General features: G+C 42.2%; 1 protein-coding gene and 1 non-coding gene across 3 annotated transcripts in view; one reads left to right on the top strand and one right to left on the bottom strand.

The window, feature by feature from the left end:
• The window catches only part of ADAMTSL1 (ADAMTS like 1), a 437788-nt gene that overhangs the window by 353573 nt on the left and 60033 nt on the right, over window positions 1-24182 (top strand). For both annotated transcript variants that reach the window (XM_037061917.1, XM_037061916.1), the window contains 2 exons: window positions 4439-4618; window positions 8388-8522. In XM_037061917.1, the coding sequence (XP_036917812.1) occupies window positions 4439-4618; window positions 8388-8522 (315 nt within the window). The remainder of the gene's footprint in view (window positions 1-4438; window positions 4619-8387; window positions 8523-24182) is intronic.
• On the bottom strand, window positions 13869-13974 carry LOC118998047 (U6 spliceosomal RNA). The gene has a single exon (XR_005068796.1). It is a non-coding gene; the product is annotated as a U6 spliceosomal RNA (small nuclear RNA).

Below are 24182 nucleotides of genomic sequence, written 5' to 3'. Positions count from 1 at the left end.
CCCACGAACCTGAGGAATTCAGCCCTTTCAGGTACAGACCCAGTTTCATGAGGGCAGGAGGCAGAGTGAGGAAGGGAACAGACAAGGCTTACACCCCTTCCTTGGGAAGTGAGCAATGGCTCCCAGGTCTGTCTCCACCCTGGGGTTCACTCCCTCTCCTACTTCCTCCTCTTTCTCACCATCTCCCCTCTCATTTCCTCTTTCCTCCTCTGGCTGCTCTGCAGGAGCTCAGGTCCTGAGCAGAGAAGGACCCATTGGTGAGTCATGGGGCTCCTCGCTGCAGGAACTGCCCATGCTGCACACAAAGAGCCCACAAGTGTTGGCTCTGGAAACACACACACCACAGCTCACCTCCCCAATGGCACAGTCTGGAGACAGAATGTTTGCTCCCTCGTCCACTTGGTCATCTTGCTTCTGAGGGAGGAACTGCAGTTCCCGTAATCCAGTTCTCTTACTCTGCCTACAGTTCCTGAAAGTTTGGGGTTTTTTGTTGTTGTTGTTGTTGTTGGGTTTTTTTGTTTGTTTTAAATATATTTTATTGATTATACCATTACAATTGTTCTATTCCCCCCTTCATTCCCCTCCACCCTGAACACCACCCCACCATTCCCCCCTTTAGTTTATGACCACATGTCTCAAGTTCTTTAGATTCTATATTTCCCCTACTATTCTTGCCCTACCCCCAATCTGTTTTCTACCTACTGTCTATGCTATTTTCTGTGCCTTCTCCCCCCTTCTCCTCCTCCCACTCCCCTGTTGCTAACTCTCCATGTGTTCTTCATTTCTATGGTTCTGCTTCTGATCTAGCTGTCCTCTTGGTTTGCTTTTGTTTTAGCCGTGGTTGTTAATAACTGTGAGTTTGCTGTCCTTTCACTGTTCATATTTTTCATCTTCTTTTTCTAATATAAGTCCCTTTAACATTTCATATAATAAGAGCTTGGTGATGATGAACTCCTTGAACTTGACCTTATCTGAGAAGCACTTTATCTGTCCTTCCATTATAAGTGAAAGCTTTGCTGGATAAAGCAATCTTGGCTGTAGGTCTTTGGATTTCATGACTTGGAATACTTCTTTCCAGCCCCTTCTTGCCTGGAAGGTCTCTTTTGAGAAATCAGCTGACAGTCTGATGGGTACTCCTTTGTAGGTGACTGTCCCCTTATCTCTTGCTGCTTCTAGGATTCTCTCCCTCATTTTAATCTTGGCTAATGTAATTATGGTGTGCCTTGATATGTTCCTTCTTGGGTCCAACTTCTTTGGGACTCTCTGAGCTTCCTGGATTTCCTGGAAGTCTATTTCTTTTGCCAGACTGGGGAAGTTCTCCTTTATTATTTGTTCAAATAAGTGTTCCACTCGTGGCTGTTTCTTTCCCCCTTCTGGTAGCCCTATAATCTGGATGTTGGAACATTTAAAGATGTCCTGGAGGTTCCTAAGCCTCTCCTCATTTTTTTGAATTCTTGTTTCTTCCTTCTTTTCTGGTTGGATGTTTCGTTCTTCCCTCTGGTCCATTCCATTGATTTGAGTCCCAGTTTCCTTTCCATCACTTTTGGTTTCCTGTGCATTTCCCTTCATTTCAATTGTGCACTCACTGGGTTTGCCCGCTGGGGCCTGTGTGGTCCATCCCACTGCTCACTCCTCTTCTGGCCTATCTGCACACTAATGTGTGACCTCAGCCAGCCTGCCCCGCACCCTCACTGGATCCATGCTGCCACCCGCTCCTTGTGCACCTGGGTCAGGGGATCTTTCCTTCCCAACCCTGCTTCACTGCTGGCTCTGCCCCTCTTACCGTCCCGGTTGAACGGTTTGTTGTTGTTGTTGTTGTTGGACTTCCATGTAGTTCCATTTTCTGTTCTTTGGCTGCGTCTTTGTTTACCAAACCTTTGTTGTATTCAAACTTGGTTGTGGGAGAAGGCACAGTGTTTCCACTGACGCCTCCATCTTGGGGGAAGTCCCTGAAAGCTTTGGTTCCCATTAGGAGTTGTGTGCTGCCCGCAGCCCTCCTCAAGGGAAAGTGCTGGCGACAATTCATTTAGAGGGAAATGCACGTAGAAAATGGTTTGTGGGACCTCATTTTTTGTTGAAGACAGAAATGAATGACAGTGTTTTCTCCAACTTACTTTCAAGGGCTCTCTCCTGAATGCTGTGCATTTTTTTTAATATGTAAAAACTGAGTTCAGGGTTCAAAGTTCACCCTGGTGTGGCTGGGCATAGTGATGCTCTTGCTCTCCCTAGTGGTGCTGCAGTGAAAAGTATCTGCATCTTTTATCCAGGTGTATTTAGAGACGATGCTTGCCTGACCCCTCTCATGTACTTGACTATCAAACAACACCTGTGTGCCACTCCCTGCTGGATCAGGGGTTCAGCATCCAAGTCTCCACTCTCCCTTTTCAGTCCTGCCCCCTTCTTCCAGTCAGCATGCAGGTCTGTAGGGATTCACACTGAATTGTGGGTAATATGAATACAAGAGAAGACCAGAGAGTTGACTCCTGTGTTCCCCATAACAGGGAGAGAGGGCTGACAGATTGGCTGAACACTGTGGCCACCTACCTTAGGCCACCACTCCAGGCCTGGAAAACCCTACCTGAGGCAGCAGAGCACCTGGAACACCAGTGAGTTCACACAAGGCAGCTAATCGTTAGCGAGGGAGTGTGAGATCACCTTCCCACCCCATCTCACTTCCTCCACAGAATTCGGTAACAGAAAATGCACCAGGGCTGTAATAAGGGCTCTTCAGCTGGGTGTCATAGAGTACACTGGTGGTAAATGTTTTCATCAGATTTGAAGACAAGTATCTGTATCCTAAACAGTACGCTGCCCATTAAGGACAAAATCCAGCCCCAACTCAGGGAAAAAACAGGGCAAAAAAGTCTGGCTCTTTGACTCTTCCTGGTTTGCCCCTGTTTACCAGTATTTGACAGTCCAAATATATCCTGAATATATGGCCAAGAATTCTATGAATAAACTTTCTGAGCTGAGTCAGCAGGCTGGGGCTTGCAAGGGATGTAGCTTTCTGTTCCCTGGGGATCTGTGAATTAATGCCACAGACTTTCTGTCTCCCAAATCAGTGTTCAGACTGCTAGGGAGCCTCCTGTACAGATTATGGCAGAAGGCTTGTGCTAAACTGGGGCCCGCTAATCAGCATGTCAACTGCAAGGAAACTTCCTGATGAGTTAGGGCTGTCCCTGGTCTTAGTCTATTCGGGTTGCTGTTTATTACAAAGTACCACACACTGGGGGGCTTAAATAACAGGTTACTTCTCACAGTTCTGAAGGCTGGAAATTCCTAGATCAAAGTGCTGATCCATTCGGTTCCTGGTGAAAACCCTCTTCCTGGCTTGCAGACAGCTCCCTTCCTGCTGTGCCCTCACCTGGTAGAGAGTGCTAGCTTTCTGGTGTCTTATCAGGGCTCTAATCTCAGCATGAGGACCCCCCTCTGCCCATCCTGACCTCATCTAAACCTAAACACCTTCAAAGTTCCCATCTCCAAATACCATTACACTGGGGTTAGAGCTTCAACATATCCGTTGGTGGGAACCTAAGCATTCAGTTTATAATACCCCTAGAAGACAGAGCCTGGCTTCCAAAATCAGGTATGCAGTCCCAACTCATGCACACATCCTCCCTGACTCTCTCACAGACGGTAAACTCAGACTGAGAAGAGAGCAGAGTACTTTCTTGTCATCTTTTCTTTTCTGTGGTGTTAATAATATTGTAGTTCCATGTTCATTTGTTCTAAGAAAAGACATAGGCTTCAAAAATACGGCCACTCCTTTGTCTGGCTCATGAGCGTATTAACATTTTGTGGCTTTTCATTTTTTGCTAATATGTAATATCTTGATAAAAAAGTGTACATCTAAAGCTGCCAAACTCACCAAACCAGCCCCCAGGTCAGAAAACAGCATTACCAGCAACCAAACCCTTTCTCCTCCTCTCAGTCACAGCTCTTCCCCATTCATCCCACCCTCAAACAAACTATCACCCTGACGACCAACAACTAGATGGATGTGACCAGTTTTTGTTATTTACTTACAGAAAGTAAATCATACAGTATAACCTCTTCTGTGTCCAACTTTTCTTACTCAACACTTTGTTTCATGTAGCTGTTGATCATTCACGTTCACTGATGGATATAGGTTTGGTTCTTACATTTTTATAATATGTTTTCTCCAAAGAATCTTTGTCTTCTACCTTGGAGGTTCCCTTTGGCCAGCTGCGTGCCTCCTCTTCCTTTAACTGACTTCCCTCTGCCTGCCTCAAAAGTGTAAGTTCAAAAAGTCGAAAGGTCTCCAGACAACTGAGAGGTCTGAGGCCTTATGTAATTTGGCCAAAGGGTGACAGAAGATGTCTATGCTGCCTGAGGGAGTGCCCACAAAGAGGTGGTAAATGTCTCCAGAGTACCTGAACCCATTTGGCTGATGAGTTTTTTTTTTTTTTTTTCCTAGGCGTGCCTGAAGCTGAAGTCACTTGGTTCAGGAATAAAAGTAAACTGGGCTCCCCTCACCACGTGCAGGAGGGATCCTTGCTGCTCACAGACGTGTCCCCTGCGGATCAGGGCCTCTACTCCTGCAGGGCAGCCAACGTGCACGGAGAGCTGACTGAGAACACTCAGCTCCTGATCCTAGGTAAACAACTCGAGGGTGGTTGCCCTGCACTGGACTCCGCTGGGGGTGACTGACTACCCTCCACTTCCTCTTTTCCCTGACCCAGTTAAGTACACAAAGGTAAAATCAATATCCCTTCTCTTCTCCCCACCCCGGGGCCTTCCAATAGGAAGAATACAGAATGTGGGGCCAGGCAGACATCAGCTTGAACCCTGGCTCTGCTGCTTACTCACTGTATGAGGGTGAGCACGTTACTTAACCTTGCTAAGTGTAGATGCTGGTCTCTGTGTGGAGACCTGTGGAACAAGGGTTACCCACGTGGGTGGAGGGGGGGGCACGTCAAATAAAGGTAACAGACGCACAGCAGTTATTCTGAACTCCCGTGTTAAGGACTTCTTTGAGAATCAGATGGAAACTATAGGTTACTCCCTCCAGAAAAATTCCTACATGCAACATTTTTCAGGTAACCTAAGAAAGTTCGTAGTCTAGTCTCCATGAAGGCCACACAGGTACCCTCCTGTCTTAGCCCATTCAGACCACTATAACAAAAATCACAAACTGGGCAACTTAAAAACAAAGAAGTTTAGTTGTTACACTTCTGAAGGCTGGAAATCCAGGATCAGGGTGCCAGTATAGTCAGGTTCTGGTGAAGGCCCTCTTCCAGGCTGCAGTCTTCTGGCTTCTTGCTATGTCCTCATTTGACAGAGGGATAAGCTAACTCTCTGGGGTCTGTTTTGTAAGGGCACTAATCCCTTTATAACATAACCACCTCCCAAAGTCCCAACCATCCAATATCATCGCCTTGGGGCAGTTAGGATTTCACCATATGAAATTGGGGAGTCACAGACATTCAGACTGCAGCATTCCCAAACATAAGAACCCCTGATTAAAGAGTCTATCACAGTTCCTAGAATGAAAGAGGTATTTAAAAATAACAATTGCTTAGACACCATCCAAAACTTGCTGTGGCCCAGTGCTGGACTCAGCCATGTTGTAAGCTACAACCCCTTATCCCTTGGACTAAGGACACTCTGTTCCTCTTCCCCACAGAGTCTGGAAGTCGGTGGAACAAATTTTTAAAAAGTTGTTTTTGTCTTGGTTTTTTTAAGGCAATTTTTAGGGTACTTTCTCTTGGTGAGAAAGCTATAATTCTCAGAAGAGAATGAAAAATATGACTAATTACACGCCATGACTTCCTCAGGAGAAAACAATTAAACTATACTTGTATTTTCACACCCCAAATTGATGCTATACCAAAGCATAAGATCTCTAGCCCCCGCCAACTCGGATTTCAGGCAGGCCCAAGTGGGTTTTCGTCTCACCAGTGGCTGCATAAACCTCCAGTCATCATAGGAAGTCACAGCAAATCAACTCAGTGAAGGATGGCATTTGTTTTGTGTTGGGTTTCATCAGCTGAGCTGCTAGCCTGGGGTCAGTGGCCCAGAGACTGTTGACCCACACTGAGTTATAGTGCTTACTGTGGGGTTTCCCTCCCTAATAACCCTGCCTTGTTGCCTCTGCTAATAGAGATGAAAGCCTGGAGTGTGCAGCTACTGCTGCAGCTTTGCCAATGGAGTGTGCATGTTTTGGGAGCCAGTTCTTGCAGCATTTCAACTCTAATTTGGTGTGACTGTGAACATGGGACTTGAGGACTATAACGTCTCCCATTTTCATCAAGCTTGCTTGATAAGAAAAAATGTCACTATTTAGATTCTTAAGTTTAGGGCTTTTCTTGATCAAAAGTCTTGGTTTATTAATCGAAGTTTGTTAGTTTCATAGGTAGTTTATGAACACAGAAGTAGTGTCTTCTTTCTTTATCAGCCAGAAAGGTGGCTTAATTTTTAAATCAGGGATTTTGTGTATAAAGCTGAGGTTTTATGCCAAGTTCCATGATTTAACCGGTAGTATGGAGACTTGAAGTGTAATGAGGTGGAATTGTATTCATTTATTCATATAGCCACTGGATGCATATTCATGAAACGTTGCCTCTAAGTTCCATGTAAGATAAATATAAGTGGTGACCTCTGTCCTTTGAGAATTTACAGTTTGTCTAGGAAGATCAAATGTGCATGCACCAAAAAAGAAAAATATAATAGAAGCAGTGAGGACACTAGAAGGTGCCAACATTTGTTTCCAAGGAGACCTGATGGTTTTGGAGATGGTACATAACCCAACCCTTTTAACTTTTAGTAAATAAGCAAAGGCTTCCTGAGTTTTAATATTCTTAAAGGAATATTCAATTGAAGTATGGAGGGAATTCAGTTTGCTTCAGTATTCAATTTCAGTGCTCTTAAGGGAATATTTAAAAGGATGAGATGAGGAAAGTCTAGGTTTGAGTAAACTTCCACCATCAATTCCTAAAACCATGGTGTTTTAGAATAGAAAGAAATCTTGTTTATGATGAGGTTCCATATTATAGACAAGGAAACTAAGGCTCAGAAGGACTAAGTGACTTGCTCAAGTCAGCGAATGACAGAGTCACTCCTCAAATTGAGGATTCTGGAACCCAAGCATGACGTTTTTCCCCTATACCATACAAAGAATGTTTAAGTTATTTATATCTAATATATAATGTCTTTGTAATTTTTAAATATTATATATAAATTATATACAGGGTCTAGCAGAAGCCAGGCTTGCTTGAGTGTGGTTGGTAGGTAATAACATGGGTATAATAATTTATAGTTTTAATTTGAACATTTCACCTAAAATGTCATATGGTGTGCTTGAATGTGATATTGTTATGTTACAGATTTATGTGCTTATGATTTTGTAGTAAAAGATTTTATAATACAAAAGGAGCATTATTTGGTCCGGACCCCTTGTGCCTATCAAGCTCATCATTGTTTTTTGTACACAATGGTCTTTTGCAGAAGTGTTTCTGAAGTAGACTCTGGCACCATCATGACTTATTCGTCATACCTAACAAGTACCAAATGAGGTGACAAGCAAATAGTAGGCCCTCATTGAACACTGTTGAAATGACCATCCGTTTCAAAACAACACTCCTGTTTCTCCTTCCGTTCCAACAAGGGCTCTAGAGGAAAAAGTGGGAGTCGGCCTTGGGAGTTGAATTACAGTGCATCAGGAGAGGCTGGAAGATGAGCAAGCCGCTATATTTCCCATTGTATCACTTTGGCTCTGGTTAACTGTGACCCCTGGTGACGTCAGCCCTGACTCCTTATCAGACTTTAAATAGCAAGTCATCCCTATCCTGCTTATTTGTCCTACTGAGCATGAAAAATTCACACCACAAATTAAATTATTAATATCATAAATGGACCTTTTTCCTCATAGAAAAAGTCACTCATAGGCTCCATTTAAATAAGAATTCCTGTGGTATATTCCTATCTGTGGGGACAATAATAAAGTGCCTCCATCTAAAGGATGTTATAAATAAAGAAACACTATTTAGCACAAGAGTTCACATGTAGTAAATGCTGAAGAAATGTTGACTTTCTAAAAATGTCTTTATAATATAGTCTAACGTACCTACACATTTATAGGGGCCCATGGGTATTGTTATATAAAGTGGGATTAGTAAGGAGCTCCTGAAATCTACTTGCCTGGGTCTTATTACTGACCTTACTGATTGAGGCATCAAATGTTAAGTTTAAAATTCAGGCTCAATTTGATAAGCACACCTTCTCTATAGGAAAAAAAAATGTTAAGAGGAAACAACAGTAATGCCTGCCTAGCAGAAGACACACTTGCATGCATCCTTACCTCTTATTCTCCCCTTGATAGAGCGCTTACATGTAACCTGCATGACTGACCATCTGCCTTCTCACAGATCCCCCGCAAGTCCCCATACACTTGGAAGATATCAGAGCCTTGCTTTCAGCCACTGGACTGAACCTTCCTTCAGTGCTGACGTCTCCTCTGGGAACACAGCTGGTCCTGGATCCTGGGAATTCTGCTCTCCTTGGTGAGTCCAACCCCCTGGAACATTGGGCAGAAATCCAGGGCTGGACAGGATTTATGGATGGGTGACTGCTTGCAGGTGGGAAAGAGGCAGCAGTGGGGGATGGCCAACAGGAAATCGCTAAATTGCCTACAGAATCCAGGCTCACCAGTGGAAACTTGGCTGACTTTCCATGTGAGGTGAGTGCATTTCTTAGGCAGGACTATAGTTTGTCTAGATTCCAATGTGGCTCCTCTCTGAATCCTCTTGGGCTGGTTCGATAGTCCAGATCCTCTAAATCAGTTTGATTCACAGAACGATGATTAAGAGCAGCTCCTGTATCTCCTCTCTTCTTGCCAACCACACCCCAGTATTCCCCCCGACTTCCTCCCAACTAAACTAGAACTGTAATTAACTTTCAAAGCGAAAGGTGAAATATCAACATCCTCCAAAAGTCAATATATTCTGTTTAAGCTAGACTTCTATCAGTAGGGCCTAAACTCAATTCTGACAGACTCCTCAAATCAAATGTTTAAATAACTTCACCAGGTATAACTTCCCTGGCATCTGTCATTGGGACCTGCACCAAGTTAATGCCACATGGCTGGTGGCCTCTGGTAGTACAGAGATGTACTAGGGTATCCAACTCCCAGGTCTCTCACACCTGTATCACAAAGATGCCAGAGAAACCTCTGCATTTCCAATGATCTCCAGAGATATTAAAGGCAGAGAAGAATACTTCTGCCTTCAAAGGCCTAAAAAAAAAACAGGCTTACAAATGGAGAGAATCTTTATGCTTACTCTATGTGGTCCCAAATATTGGTAATGGCAGCTAGAATTACTCCTTCAGCTCAAAGTTAAAGTTTCTATACTCTTCTTCCCAGCAACTCGCTATGACCAGCAGGCCAGTGAGCTCCCATTCATACTGCTGATGACTTATCAGCATGACCACGGGGTCTGGTATCTTTAGGGCTACAGCACAGAAAGAGTAGCTTCAGTTTTCAGTATCATCTGAAATTAGCAAATAATATTCCTAGTATATGGGCATATGTGGAAGGCGTTTGATTTCTCTATTTCTGATCGGGGTAAAAATAAGACACAGATACAGTAACAAGTGGCCTTATTCTGTTTCCTATAACTGATGCAGCTTGGTATTGAGTTCTTCCGTATCACATTGACCAGAATTCATAGAAGTTTTAAAATGCATGTTTTCTTTGGCTTATTATTGGTAAACTTATTCTAAATTACATTGTAAACCTTCTTATTTTACTGAGTTGGTTGGAGCATCATCCCATATACCAAAAAACTGGGGGTTCAGTTCTCAGGGCAGATACCTAGGTTGCAGGTTTGTACAGGAGGCCACCCATCATTGTTTTTCACTCACATTAATGTTTTTCTCTCTCGCATTGGTATGTCTAATCTCTCTTTTTCTTTCTCTTTCCCTTCACCTCTCTCTAAAATCAACAAACATAACCTCAGTGAGGATTTTTAGAAAATGAATAAGGCTCAGCTAGAGTTTGTCCACTCAAATTTGTCTTGGTCCCTTACCCCAAGATTTCTGATACCCTGCTCCATCTCAAAACTCCCAACTATTGACTCATCCTGACCTCTTAATTTGGTTGCTCTCATTTTGGACCCCCTCCCATCACTGCTACTGTTGGTGGTCCTTTTAGACCAGAGTGTATGCTCTGGGTACAAGCAATGAGTCAGGGAGGTGATTCTGTGTGTGGTTGCTGATATTAAATGGTGTCAAATTGTGGATGACTCTGATTATTAGACTAAGGAAGTAGATGTACTATGTGGGACATGGAGACAGATCTTTAGAGTATTTTTAAGTAGGAGAATGATGCAGTAAAAGTAATATTTATAGAATTACTCTGACATTCTGTAAGAGTAATCAAGAGTGAGAGAGAGTTAATGAAGAGACCCTATTTTGAGCGTAACAGATATTCTAGATAAAGATGCAAATAGGTGGCAAAGATACTGTTAATTGATCCTTTCACAGCCAAGACATCCCTGATCAACCATGACATTCCTTTGCATTTAGTCCAGGCACTGTTTTGGGATATATTTTAGCATTCCCAGCAAGCATGGCAACATTTTTAGATAGGAGAAAAGCTATTTGCCAACACTGTTGTAGCCAGAGGATGGGAGATTCCTCTGTATGTATTTCTCCCATCGACAAGGTAGGCCAGCTGCAGCAGATTCAGAGAACATCATGGTTCTGTGGCACAGAAACAATAATTCATGGACCTTGATTCTCATTTTCATCGGGGAAAGGGAGAATGGGATATTTCAGATTTTTAAAAGCCATATAGCAGACATAATTCTCCCCCATTAAAGTTCGTGTGTTGAGATTCCCAGTAGATGCCAGAAATGGTTATTTTAGTTACCAGACACTTTGGCATTGATATGTCACTTTAAGCCTCTGCTGCCTTTCAAGAAGGAAGGCTGATTGAGCAACACGTGTCTGGGCCCATGTGGACCTCCCTTTCCATAACAGTAAATGAAGACCAGAGGGTCCCTTGTTGCTCATACGCTCTTTGCTATACAACATAGACATGGAAATGACCAGTGGAGACTTGGCCAACCAGAGTAAACCCGACCTAACTGGATCTATTGTCCTAGGCAAGACAGGTACTAATTGTTTGTCCTTGTTTTACAACTGTCCTTTCTGCAGGGAGGCTTAAACTGTGCCAGCTGTTCTGCAGGACAAGGCTCATGCCCCCATCCCCAGTTGTCCAGGTCCAGGTCTAGGTCTGGTCGCAGGGCCCCATTTTTAGAACAGCTATAGCTCATGCCTCCTTGAAGCTCCTATATGTTTTTGCAGCCTTCTGAGACCCAAGACTAATAGCTCTCACAGTATCATTTATAGTATACTACCTTTGATATACTTTGAAGAATAATTTTTATTGGATTTTTTTATTATACGATTAATACAAACTCCTTGTAGAATGATTAAAAATAGAAGCAAAAAGAAGAAAATGAAAACTATCTATAATTACCTAGCTCATAGGAAACCAGTGCTGACATCTTTTCCCCAACCACAAATATACACATTATACATATCTTTTGTCTAAAATGAATTCATACTCTATATACTGCTTGTAACTTTTTTCACTGAATGGTATATAATAATCATCTTTCCATGCCTCTCAATATTCTTCTACAGCTTTATTTTCAATGGCTGTACTGATAGGAGGTGCCATTCTTATTCAGCCTTCTCTCTAATGTTGAACTTTTAGATTCTTTCTTCTACTCACTTGGGGCTTTGTTCTTCTTTTACTGTCTCTCTTAGGTATAAGGTTGATTGTTTATTTGAGATTTTTCTTATTCTTGGCTGTGTCTCATAGATTTGGGGTCATGGTGTTTTCATTTTCATTTGCCTCAAGGCACTTTTGATTTCTTCCTTGACCTTATTGTTAACCCATTCATTGTTTAGTAGCATGTTATTTAGCCTCCACATGTTTGTGTGTTTTTCAGTTTTCTTCTTGTAAATGATTTCTAGTTCCATACCATTATGGTCTGAGAATATGCTTGTTACGATTTCAGTCTTCTTAAATTTATTGAGAAGAAGCATGTCCTTATTCATTTTCTGTCTGGATGATGTATCCATTGATGTCAGTGTGGGGTTAGAGTCCCCGACTATGACTGTATTATTGTTGATCTCTCCTTTCACATATTTGCTTTATGTATTTAGGTGTTTTTTCCTGACCCAAAAGAAGGTCAGGAAAAAGAGAAAATCTGTGTTGTAAAGGTCATGGATTTTTGTCAGAATTAGATGACTTCAGATGCCTCCAGTAACCAAATATGAGGCCTTAAGAGGCCTTTTCTTAGCATATCCTGTTTTGGCCCAGGCCCCATCAGGATGCTGTAGAGAACATATACATAAGGTTCATTCCACCCCTATAATTAGTCACAAACTCTCCTTTGTGAGGGAGCAAGTGCCGGTGCTTCAGCCAGAGGGACTCCTCATGGCATCTCTGCCAGAGGGACTCCTGCCATGTCCTGCTAACCCTCAGAGAGCCAAACAGCACAGCCTTTCTCGTGGCTTGTGATTTACCAAGAGGAGAAAGGCTCAAGCCTTCAAACCTGAGTTTGCAGAGTCAAGTTTTTCATGAAAGAGGTCATTGTGCTTAGCTTCTCTCCCTAGCCAGGGACTCGAGGGTCACAGCCAACACACACAGCAGCATCTCAGCTCATCAACATGCTCCCCGGGGCCCTGCCTATGTTACAATTCCACCTCTCAGAGCCCTTCCAGCCCTGGAGAATGCAGGCAGTGAGGCCAAAGCCCACGATCAGACAGTGGTGTTTTCCTTCCAACCACCTGAGACAAGCAGCTTGCACATTTTCTTCTCTGCTTGTTGAAAATGCTGAGAATTGCAGAGCCTGGCTGGCATGAGATCCAGTTCCAGATATCTCTGCTAAGAGCACCAGTGATTTTGTTGACTGCACATCTCATGCCAAAAGGCAAAAATTTATTTATTTCTCCAATGCTGAAGTTACAAATCACATCACACTGATGAGGGAGCTATGGCTGGAATCTCAGGTGGAGCTTACAGTCATTGTTCATATATAAGGATATAAACTCCTCAAGGTAGGAGAATATATCAGAAAGCCATTTAATAAATATTAATGTTCGAAGCTGAAAGCCTCGGTAAAGAGCCTAAGAAGGCAATATCAAAGATCAATTTCCCCATTCAATAAGAAATTGTTAAGTGCCTATTATATGCCAGGCACTGTGCTATGTTCAGAGATACACAGTAAATAAGATAGACAAACTTAACCCCTAATTCATTCACTCAAGAAAAAATCATTGTACATTTACTATGCAGTAGACATTGTTCTCTAGATACTGAGGAGACAGTCATGAACAAAGCAGATTAACGTACCTGCCCTTGTGCAGTCCGAATTCTAGTAGGGCCACCTGAGTCTGGTGGGGAAAGTAATTCAAAGAGAGCAGTGGTAAAAAGAGGAAGAAGTGGATGCTGTGAGGACATGAGATAGAAGAGTACTCCGGGTCTGAGCTTTTAGACAGGGTTTCTCTGAGAAGACTACTTGAGCTGAGACTGGGAAAGTGAGAGGAGGTTATCCAACTGAAGAGAAGGCGTTCCGGGCAGGGGAACCAGCAGAGGGAATAACCAAGGGGAAAGTGGCCTGCGATGAGGCTGAAGAGAAAACTGGGAGCAAATTGCTGGCACTCTGTCCGCCATGATAAGACTTTCTCACTTTGTGCTAAGTGCAATGCAAAAGCTGAATGGTTTAAAGCAGGGAAGAGACACCATCTGAGTTGCAATTTTATTTTTTATTTTTATTAATATTTCTGAAATATTATTTTATTGTTTAATGATTTTATTTTTTTAAGTTTTTAAAAGTGTGGAACACTTCACAAATTTGTCTGTCATCCTTGTGCAGGGGTCATGCTAATTTTCTCTGTACCATTCCACGTTTAGATATGTGCTGCCAAAGCAAGCACTGATTCGTGTCTTTAAAAGCTTGTTGTGGCTCACCCTGGCCTGTGTGGCTCAGTTGGTGGGAGCAGCATCCCATAACAAAAGGGATGTGGGTTCAGTTTCTGGCTGGGGCACATACCTAGGTTGCAGATTTGGTGAGGGTGGCCTATCGATGCTTCTCTCTCACATTGATGTTTCTCTCTCTCTCTCCCTTCCTCTCTCTAAAAGCAATGAAAAAAATACATCCTTGGTGAGGATTAAAAAAAACTAATAAAAGCTTATTGTGGCTGCTCTGGAGAGGGTGGTTTCCAGGGATGAGACTAGATAGAGTATACCATTTAGCAATGTTTGTGGTATTCCAGGTAAGAGATAACTTCAGCTTAGACTAGAGAACAGGAGAAGATGAAAAGAAGTGAATAAATTCAGGGTTTTGTAGGAAGTAACCTCAACAGGACTTCATAGATAGATTAATGATGGAAGAGAGATAGTCCACATAAACAAAAGGTTTTCAAAAGCATCAGATTCTTTTTAGGCTTTTTTTCATTGAATTTCTTGTACCTTCTACATACTAATGAACCATTTCAGACCACTCAAGTCAAGACGTTAGAATAAAATGGAGTACTACATAGGTGTGCAATACAGAAAGTGTGGTTACAAGAAAAGACTAGTCCAAAGCTTGTGTTGCCAAGTTCTAGCTCATTTCCTGAACATAGACCTGTTCAATCTAGATGCCAGGTCCTATGCCCTTTCCCAGGCTTGGTGGAGGTCGGAAGCAGTAGAGGAGAAAGAAAAGTCAGTAATGCATGAGAAAGCACTGAACAGTTTCAAAAGAAGCCAAAGTGAATGAAGGAGGGAAAACTCCTTTCTTTATCAAAAGGGGAATCAGGAACAGTTTACAGAGGAACTGTTTGAGCTCAGTCTTAAAGAACCAGTAAAAGCATTCTCAGCATTTGTGTAATAGACATACTTTTTGAGTTCCTTCTATGTTCCAGTCACCACTGAAGGCACTGCAGATACAGAAGAGAATAAAATAGATAAAATCCCTTCTCTCATACAGCTTACATTGTAATAGGGGAAATGACAAAGAAGCATAACAAAGTAACTGTCATGGTATGTTGAAAGGTAATAAGTGCTTAGAGTATTTTAGCCTGGCATTCAAGTACCTGTGTGAGAAAGAGGATGTGATTTTAAATTACACAGATGGTCAGGACAGGGCTCTGTGAGAAGATAATCCTTGAGCAAAGACCTGACTGTGAGCTACTGAGCCTTGCACGTGATTGGAGACAAGAAGAGAAGAGCTTCTGGGGAAGAGGAAAAGCCTGTGTGGAGTCCTTAAGACAGGAACATGCCTCGTGTGTTCAAAGAACAAGAGGCCAGTGTAGTGGTAGGAGGGAAGTCATCTGGGTTGTATGTGGAAGAGAAGACCAGAGAGGTAACAAGGCCAGAGGCACATTGTGTAAGGCCTTGTAAGTGGTCATGGCAAAATAACAGTGAAAGAAAACTCTCTATAAATGCCCAAATGTATAAACACTCAATATTGCATTGAGCATCCTGGGCTTTTCCAAGACTAGTCCAGGGCGGGCAGAAGTGATTTCTTTTATTGGAAACCATGTGGCCAAGTGAATGTGATATAACTGACTCTAGTAAAACCGAGGCTTATCAGGCTGGCTCTGGAACAAGCCAATATTGCTGATTTAATTTGATTCACATGTGTTGGACACCTGCTACATTTACCTGGCCCTGAGCTTGGCTTTTGCAGTAACATTCCTGGCTATTTCCTCCTCCTAGGAAGAGGTTCCCAAATGCAAAATAGAGTCACTGGGGAAGTTTTTCACAACAAAATGTAATGACCCTCTTGAGACCAATTAAGAAAGACTCTCTGGGAATGGGAATAGGCATCAGTACTTAAAAAAATTGATTCTTACAGCTCAAATGGACTTGAAAAGTCCCTACTACCCATGTAGAGGCTTCTGTGGGAAAATGTATATTTCATCACTTAGAGTATTTTAACCTGGCATTCAAGGCTTGTTGCTGTTCAGACCTAGCCTCTTCATCCATCTTTCCATCTTATTCCTATTCAAATAATCTCTCCGTTCCTGTCAAACTTTTCCCTAGTAATTGCCATGGTCTTGAGTCTTCCTTGCCTGGAATACCCTCTCCCACACCATTCTTTTTAGGCAAACCCTGGAAGTCTTTGAGACATAGTTTAAGCCCTTATGTGAAGCCCTCTTGGAGTGTTCCAGCCTGGAGTGATCTCTCCCTACAGTACCCACAAGGCACCCACTCTAGATCAGGGTTGAACACACTTTGTCTGTAAAAGTCAAGGTATGAAACACTTTAGTATTGAGGGCCATAAGGTCTCTGTTGCAACTGCTTCACTCTGCAGTTGTAAAGCAAGCATAGGCAATAAGTAAATGGATGCAGCTGTGGTCTGATAAAACTTTATTTATAAAAACAGGGTCAGATTTGGCATTCAGGCCATAGTCTGTCAACCCCTGCTGTAGACCACTAATATGACACTTTACCTACCACACCTTGTAACATTAGTGATATTTCCCATCACTGACATGTCTCCTAGCTAGATTCTATGTCCTGAGGAGAACAGAGGCTATGTAAGTATTCTCAGGTGATTTGAAACAGGACTAGGTAGTTGGCCCTTGGCTTAGAAGTCCTCTTGAGTCATTTCCATCTTTTATGTCTATTATAATGCTAGCTTTATTATCTTTCATTCATATTTCCAGCATCACCCCACCCTGTACACTTCCTTATTCTTCTGATACAAGCTGGATCAGACACTTCCTGAACCCGGTATGAGGAAATTCATTCAGCAATAGTCAGTGAGTAACTTAGGCCACATCTGCTGGGAAGTCACTTTTCATGTGATAATTTGGAAGACTAAGATCATCAGAACTTCCTCTCTAAAGATAGCTGTGAGAACAACAAGTTCTGATGGTCAAAGGTTAGGTAAAAATTAGTCCACAATGGTGGCCCATCCCATTAGAAATTGCAGGTGTGGCAAGGAAAGTGATGCACAGGAAAGGGAAAAAAGCATAGGAGGGGGCCAAGCGTGCTTGATAAGGAGGCAAAAGAAGAGGAATTTATCCTAACCCTTTTTAAAGAGACATCAGTTGGCCTGTTTCCTCATTTATATTGGGCACCTGAAGTTTTATATCACAAGGAAAATGCTTCTTATTTCCTATATTTTTGCCCTCGAAGAGAATACACTTTGCTATTAAGAAGAAAGATCAATATTTTGTGGTTGTTTATGGCACATGTTAATGTACTTTTGTCTATTTTTACATAAAATCCAAAGTAAAGAACAGACACCCCAAAGCGACTTCAGGAAGTGCTATAGTACATGCAGTGTAAAACTAAGTTGGTGTTCCACAGGGCATTTACGAGAAAGCCACAGGAAGGAGTACAGAGGTTCTTTGATGAGTGAACAGCCATAAATTTTAAAAGACACTACAGCATAAGCGACACTTGAAATAGTTGGACACAGAAAGCAAGGCAGTAAATCTCCCTGCTTAGCCACTATTCCAAGCCACAGCAAGCATCCAGGCACAGGCTTATTTTAAGCCTTCAAATGGTCAGGAAAGGGGGACCTTGAGAAACTCACTGACACTTGCCCCTGCACTTGGCTGGAACCAAGACACAATTCCCAGGCCTATATTTCCTCCCCACCATGTCTAAGAGGAATGGCATGAATGAGTTAGATGCCCCTGAAATAGACAGGTATTGAAAGTCCATCAGTGGGAAAATGAGGACCTATACACTTTCCCTAATAAATCCTTCCTTATTCCTGCATCAGCTCTTGAAACTACTCAGTCTGGTTCTATGCCTCCTTGTGTCAGTGTGGCACCAGAGGCAGTGTGACAGAGTCCCAAGGCCCAGAGGCAGAGGACAGAAGGAAAGAGAGGCTCATGACCACTTTGTAGAATGGAGAGGAGCGAGGTACGTCAGAAGATCTTTTTCTAAATCCTCAGCATCTATATCCTCTTGTGTAAGTAATTGTTCTAGTCTGTTCAGACTGATATAACAAATGCCACAGAGTGAATAGCTTATAAACAACAGAAATGTTATTCTCCTAGTACTGGAGACAGCAGCATGGTTGCGGTTTCATGAAGGCCCTCTTCCTCACTCATAGCCAACCCCTTCTTGCTGTGTTCTCACAAGGTGGCAAGGGCTAGAGGGTTTTTTTGGGGGGTCTCTTTTATAAGAGTATTAACCTATTTATGAAGGTTTCACCCTTATGACCTAAGTGCCTCCCAAGGCCCCATGTCCTAATACCATCACATTTGGCATTAGGATTTCAACATATGGATTTGATAGGTGGGTAGGGGGAGATACTAACATTCAGATCATAATAATAATGCTCATCTCACCAAGTTATTATACTAAGGGTTATATATGATATCATGTAGACTTCCAGTCAAGTTGGCAGCATAGGTAAACACAGTTCTCCTTGCACAACTACATCAAAATTACAACTAAGCTATTGAATAGCCGTCACTCAGATCTGTCTGATATTGAGTTGAGTGGAAGTGTACTGACAACTACAGAATTAAAGAGAGCACAACCATCCAGACTGGTAGGAGGGGCGGAGACACAGAACAGGCTAGTCCCACACTACATGTGGTAGATAAAAATTTGGGAGGAATATCTCAGGAGCAAAGTGTCCAAGCCCAACACCAGGCCCCTCTGGACTGGGTTTCAGTGCCCAAAGAAAAGCCATAACATCTGGCTGAAAAAGTCAGTGGAGGTTGAGTCAGTAAAAGAAACTTCATGAGTCCCAAGAAGTTCCTCTTAAACAACTCACACATGAACTTACTCAGACTCAATCCTTCTTACTTCCATTAGGGTATCAGCTTGAAAGGTACCAGTGGCATATGGGGAGAAACTGAAGTGTCTAGTGTCAAGGCAAGAGCTGGGGGACAGCTTTCTCCCAGAAAGAAAGGAAGGCAGAGGCTATCATCCTTCTCCTGAACTCTCCCTGTATAGAGCCACAGAGCAGGCAGATGGGTACCATATCTGAGACTCCATCAACCTAGCTTACACTGTTTTTCCTGCTCTAGAGATCCCATCAGGGTCCATCCCACCCATCTTGAGGGCCCATTCAAGCTGTTGACAGTGGCTTTTCCATGTGAATGACTAGTCTTGGTCCATGCTCCACAACTTTGTAAATCCTCTCAAACAAGTCACAGCTAGCCTCAATGAACTCCCAGCCCCAGTACCTCTAGCTAAGTGGCCCCAGGGCCATATGGCAGCAGCCGGCTTAGGTTCACAGCTTGGCTTCACCTGGGAACTTCCAAGCCCAGCAGAAGTAGCAGCCAGCTCAGATTGCTTTATAGTTCAGATAGGTATCCCTGAGCAGAACACAGGTGGGGGGCTGACCTTGCCCTTCACCACCCTAAAAACCCCAGGGTCAGTACACCCAATGGATAGCTACAGACCACATGAGAGTACCACTACCCTGCCCCTGCACAGCTGATCTTTCACAGATGGCAGAAGTTGGTGGTAAGTGGTCACAGCCAGTTCTTGCAGCTGACTGGCCTGGGTAAATCCCTCCTATTGACTTGCCAACAGCACTCAAGCTTCAACAAAAGAGGAGGGTGTACTGAACCCACAAGAAGGGTGAACCTCAAGGACCCAGCTTGGGTGATAGGGGTGGCTGTGCCACTGGATCCTGTAGGACACCTGCCATATTAGGCCACACTACCAGGAGAGGAGGTCATAGCAGCTCTGCCTAATACATAGAAACAAACACCAGGAGCCTGCCAAAATGAGGAGACAAAGAAACATGGCCCAAATGAAATAACACAACAAAACTCCAGAAAAAGAGCTAAACAAAATAGAGATAAGCAATCTATCAGATGAAGAGTTCAAGACGTTAGTTATAAGTACTTAGTGAGGACCTCAGCAGCATAAAAAAGATCCAGTCAGAAGTGAAGGGTGCACTAACTGAAATAAAAAACAATTTATAGGGAAACAGAAGTAGAGTGGATGAAGCTGAGAATCAAATCAATGATTTGGAACATAAGGACACAAAAAACAGCCAATCAGAACAACAAGCAGAAAAAAGAATCCAAAAGAAGAGGACAGAGTAAGCAACCTCTGGGAAAACTTCAAGAGGTCCAATGTTCACATCATAGGGGTGCCAGAAGAACAGAAAGAGCAAGAAATTGGAAATTTATTTGAAAATATAATGAAAGAAAACTTCCCTAATTTAGTGAAGGAAATAGACATGCAAGTCCAGGAAGCACAGAGAGTCCCCAACAAGATAGATGAAAAGAGGCCCACTCCAAGACACATCACAATTAAAATGCCAAAGGTTAAAGATAAAGAGAGAATCTTAAAGGTAGCAAGAGAAAAGTAGCTAGTTACCTACAGGGGAGTTCCCATAAGACTGTCAGCTCATTTCCCAAGAGAACCTTTAAAGGCTAGAAGGGACTGGCAAGAAATATTTAAAGTCGTGGAAAGCAGGGACCTACAGCTAAGATGGCTGTACCCAGAAAAGATATCATTAGAATCAAAGGGCAGACAAGAAAAAGCTAAAGGAGTTCATCATCACCAAACCATTAATTTTTTTTAAGATTTTATTTCTTTTTAGAGAGAAAGGAAGGAAGGGAGAAAGAAGAGGGGTGAAACATCAATGTGTCATTGCCTCTAGTGCACCCCCTACTGGGGACATGGCCTGCAACTGAGGCATGTGCCCTGACTGGGAATCAAACCAGCAACACTTTGGTTCACAGGCCCATGCTCAATTCACTGAGCTATACCAGCCAGGGCCCAAACCATTATTATATGAAATGTAAAAGGGAATTATTTAAGAAAAAGAGTAAGATCAAAACTGTGAACAATAGAATGGCAATAAATACATATCTATCCACAATTGAATCTAAAAAGCAAACTAAGCAATAAGAAGAACAGAGATGAAATCATGGATATAGAGGGCATTTTAATAGTTGCCAGATGGGAGAGGTATATGGGTGAATGAGTAAGAGGATTAAGTACAAATAGATAGCTAAAGAATTGCCATAGAGATGTAAAATGCAGTATGAGAAATGAAGTAGCCAAAGAACTTACATGCATGATCTATGGACATGAACAATGGTGGGGGGATTGCCTGAGGAAGTGGGGCTTGCTAGGTGGAGAGGGGCAAAGGGGGAAAAATTACAACAACTGTAATAGTAAAATCAATAAAATATAATTAAAAGAAAAAGAAAACCACCACAAGGCCCTTGATCACCAGACCAATTGCTGAATAGTCTGCCTGTGCCATTATAAATCATGCATATACTGCTATACTCATTGTATATATGCAAAAACCATACCAGAGTTTTATGTATATATACACACATATACATAAATATTATAGATCTAACCCTGGCATGAAAAAAGATATCATAAACAACGTGCCCTATTTAATATTTGGTACAAAGTGAATGCTAATATATGTAAATTTCTCACTACCCTGTTGAATCTACAAACCAAGAAATTCATTCTCTTCTTCACTCCAATTTGCTATAAGTCCTTCCTGTTAGGATCAAAACTTATACCACAATAAATATGAATTACCGACTGAAAAATCATTCAGGATATGGGTAGGGTTCACCCTATGTCATGTTCTGGGTAGGAGCAGAAAAGAGGTATGTCCTCTGACATCAAGGAACATTTTATCTTGTTACAAACATCAACACAGAAGTCTACGTACTTGAGAAAGCAGTCTATGTACTTGAGGAGGGAGGTTAAAGAGAGGACTGAATTAATAACAAAAGATCACAGTTACAGGGGTTTCAATTCTCTCCTGAAAATTCTATTCCCATTTCTCTCTCTAAGTTTCATGCTGTCTACTGGGCCCCTTCCCATGCACATTAGGGCTTGCATAACATTATGAAAGTGTGGTGTCTAGAGCCAGAATGCCTGGCTTTGCTACATGCTAACAGCTACATGACCTTGGGCAAGTTCTGGAAATTCTCTCTGCCTTTGACTGTAAAATAGAGGCAATAACTGCATGTACCTTCAGGGACTTTGAAAAGAGTAAATGAATTAATATATGCAAAGTGCTTAGAATGGTGCCTTGGCACACAGTAAGTGCTCAGTTAACACTAGTCATTTTTATCTTGGTAGTATATGCTCTTGCCCTAACCCTCCCATTCTTAAAGTGGAGGAAGCAGGGAAACTTAAGAATGCCCTTGGGTACTGTATTATATACTTGGAAGTTGCTAAGAATGTAGATCTTAAATGTTCCTGTCACAAAAAAGAAATGGCAATTATGTGGCATGAGGGAGGTATTAGCTAACACTATAATAGTAATCATTTTGCAATATATAAGTACATGAAGTCAACATGTGCACACCTTAAACTTACACAATGGTATATGTCTCAATAAAGCTGCAAAATATAAAGAATACTGTTGGAAGCCAGGTCCTGGACACAGGGATAAAGAAGGTAGATTAGAACTTCCTTCAACTCACCTTTTCATCAACTTGCCGACTTCATGCTATTTATATTTTTGTTACATATTTGATAGTTAATTTAGCATTCTTCTTAGTCATGTTATCTCTGGAAATTTTAGCCTATATTATATAAATTAAGCAAGGAAAAAGTAAGGGCTTTTGCTCATTACTGAGCCCAAAGGGTGAAAAAGTGTAAACTTTGAAACAGGAGTTGTCTCATGTCTCATAGCCTTTATGAGTATTCCTTTCTCATGAGTAAAATGAGTTAATAACCTATCTCTGAGGACTGATTTTAGAATCAAATGACAGTAAAATATAAAAGCATTTTGTAAACTCCTGGAGTCAAAAGCAAGGATGGCTGCAGGGTAGGATGTCTAGGACCCCGAGAAGAAGGCAGAGTCTCAGGAGAGATTCTGGACCTTTTGTAAAGCCCCTTTCTAGACCAGAGCAGTGCCCCTACTCGTTCCTCTTTGTGACACGCTGTAATAGGGATTGCATTATTGTTTTTGGAAGGAATCTTTGAGGAGGATGCTGACTGTCCTGGAGAGCCTTGCTCATAAAATACAGAGAACTCCAGCATCTGAGTAGACATGATAGGGAAATGGGACCAAAGCAGCACCAAGAAGGATATATGGGATTAGACAGGCCAAGAAAGGAACACAGGTGTGAATAAGACACCTCCTCCATGGGAGACAGGGAGGAATGTGGCCAAGACAAGTCCTGTTCTCCATCCAGTACTTGACCTATGGAGTCCACATTCCTAGACTCGGTTTCTTTTTTAAAATATTTTACTTCTTTTTTTATTTTTAGAGAGAGGGGAATGGAAGGAGGAAGAGAGGGAAAGAGACATCAATGTGTGCTTGCCTCTCACATGGCCCCCACTGGGGACCGGGCCCACAACCCAGGCATATGCCCTGACTGGGAATCGAACCGTGACCCTTTGGTTTGCAGCCAGGGTTCAATCCACTGAGCTACACCAGCCAGAGCTAGACTGAGTTTCTTGTACAAATAAATGTTGGAATCAAAATTGAGGCAGGGTCTTGTCTCAAATCAGTTATCTATTACCACTTGAGGAGGTTTGCAGTCTTTCACCTTTTCATATGTTATATACCTGCTGTTTTGGAGAAGTTGAATTTGGCAAGTATGATGGAAAGTTTATTTAACCTCTTACCATAATTAACTTGAATTCTTTCTATCTTTTGTGGAGAATTACTAGCCAGCTTCAGCTTTATTGTACCTATTTGTTTTCTGGATAAGAGTTTTGAAGTCAGTTCCACAACACACACACACACACACACACATATCTTAAATTCCTCCCCTTGTTCTCCTTGGGGGTTTTGGCATTATTGACATTAGAACTTTTGGGATTCCTTATACCTGAAGGCCCCCAGAGGTAAAAAGCAGACCACTAAACTGTATTTTACTCTTGAAGAGAAAAAAAGTGCAAGGTATGGTGTTCTTTGGGGCATCAGCTTGAATTTTTTTTATGTCCAAAAACTACCCTCCATATATACAAAGAAAGAGTTGTTAGGAAGGAGAGGAACCAGGTAATTGAGGGAAAGAGGAGTAAGAAGAGCTTCACAGAATTCCTTTTATTACCACTTAGATTTTGAGCCATGTGTCTATATTAATTACTCAAGAATAAATGAATAACATCTAAACTGGACACCTAGTTCAATTCCACAAATATTTCTTGTACCTTCATTATGTGCCAAGAACCCCACGGTATCTTCACCATCATACAGTCCACAGAAACAGGGCTAACAGCGTGG

Source organism: Sturnira hondurensis, unplaced genomic scaffold, assembly GCF_014824575.4.
Source record: "Sturnira hondurensis isolate 20B ecotype Veracruz unplaced genomic scaffold, ASM1482457v3 Scaffold0013559, whole genome shotgun sequence".
Classification (NCBI taxonomy): domain Eukaryota; kingdom Metazoa; phylum Chordata; class Mammalia; order Chiroptera; family Phyllostomidae; genus Sturnira; species Sturnira hondurensis.
Note: the sequence above shows the minus strand (reverse complement) of the source record. Positions and strands in the feature narration are given on the sequence as shown.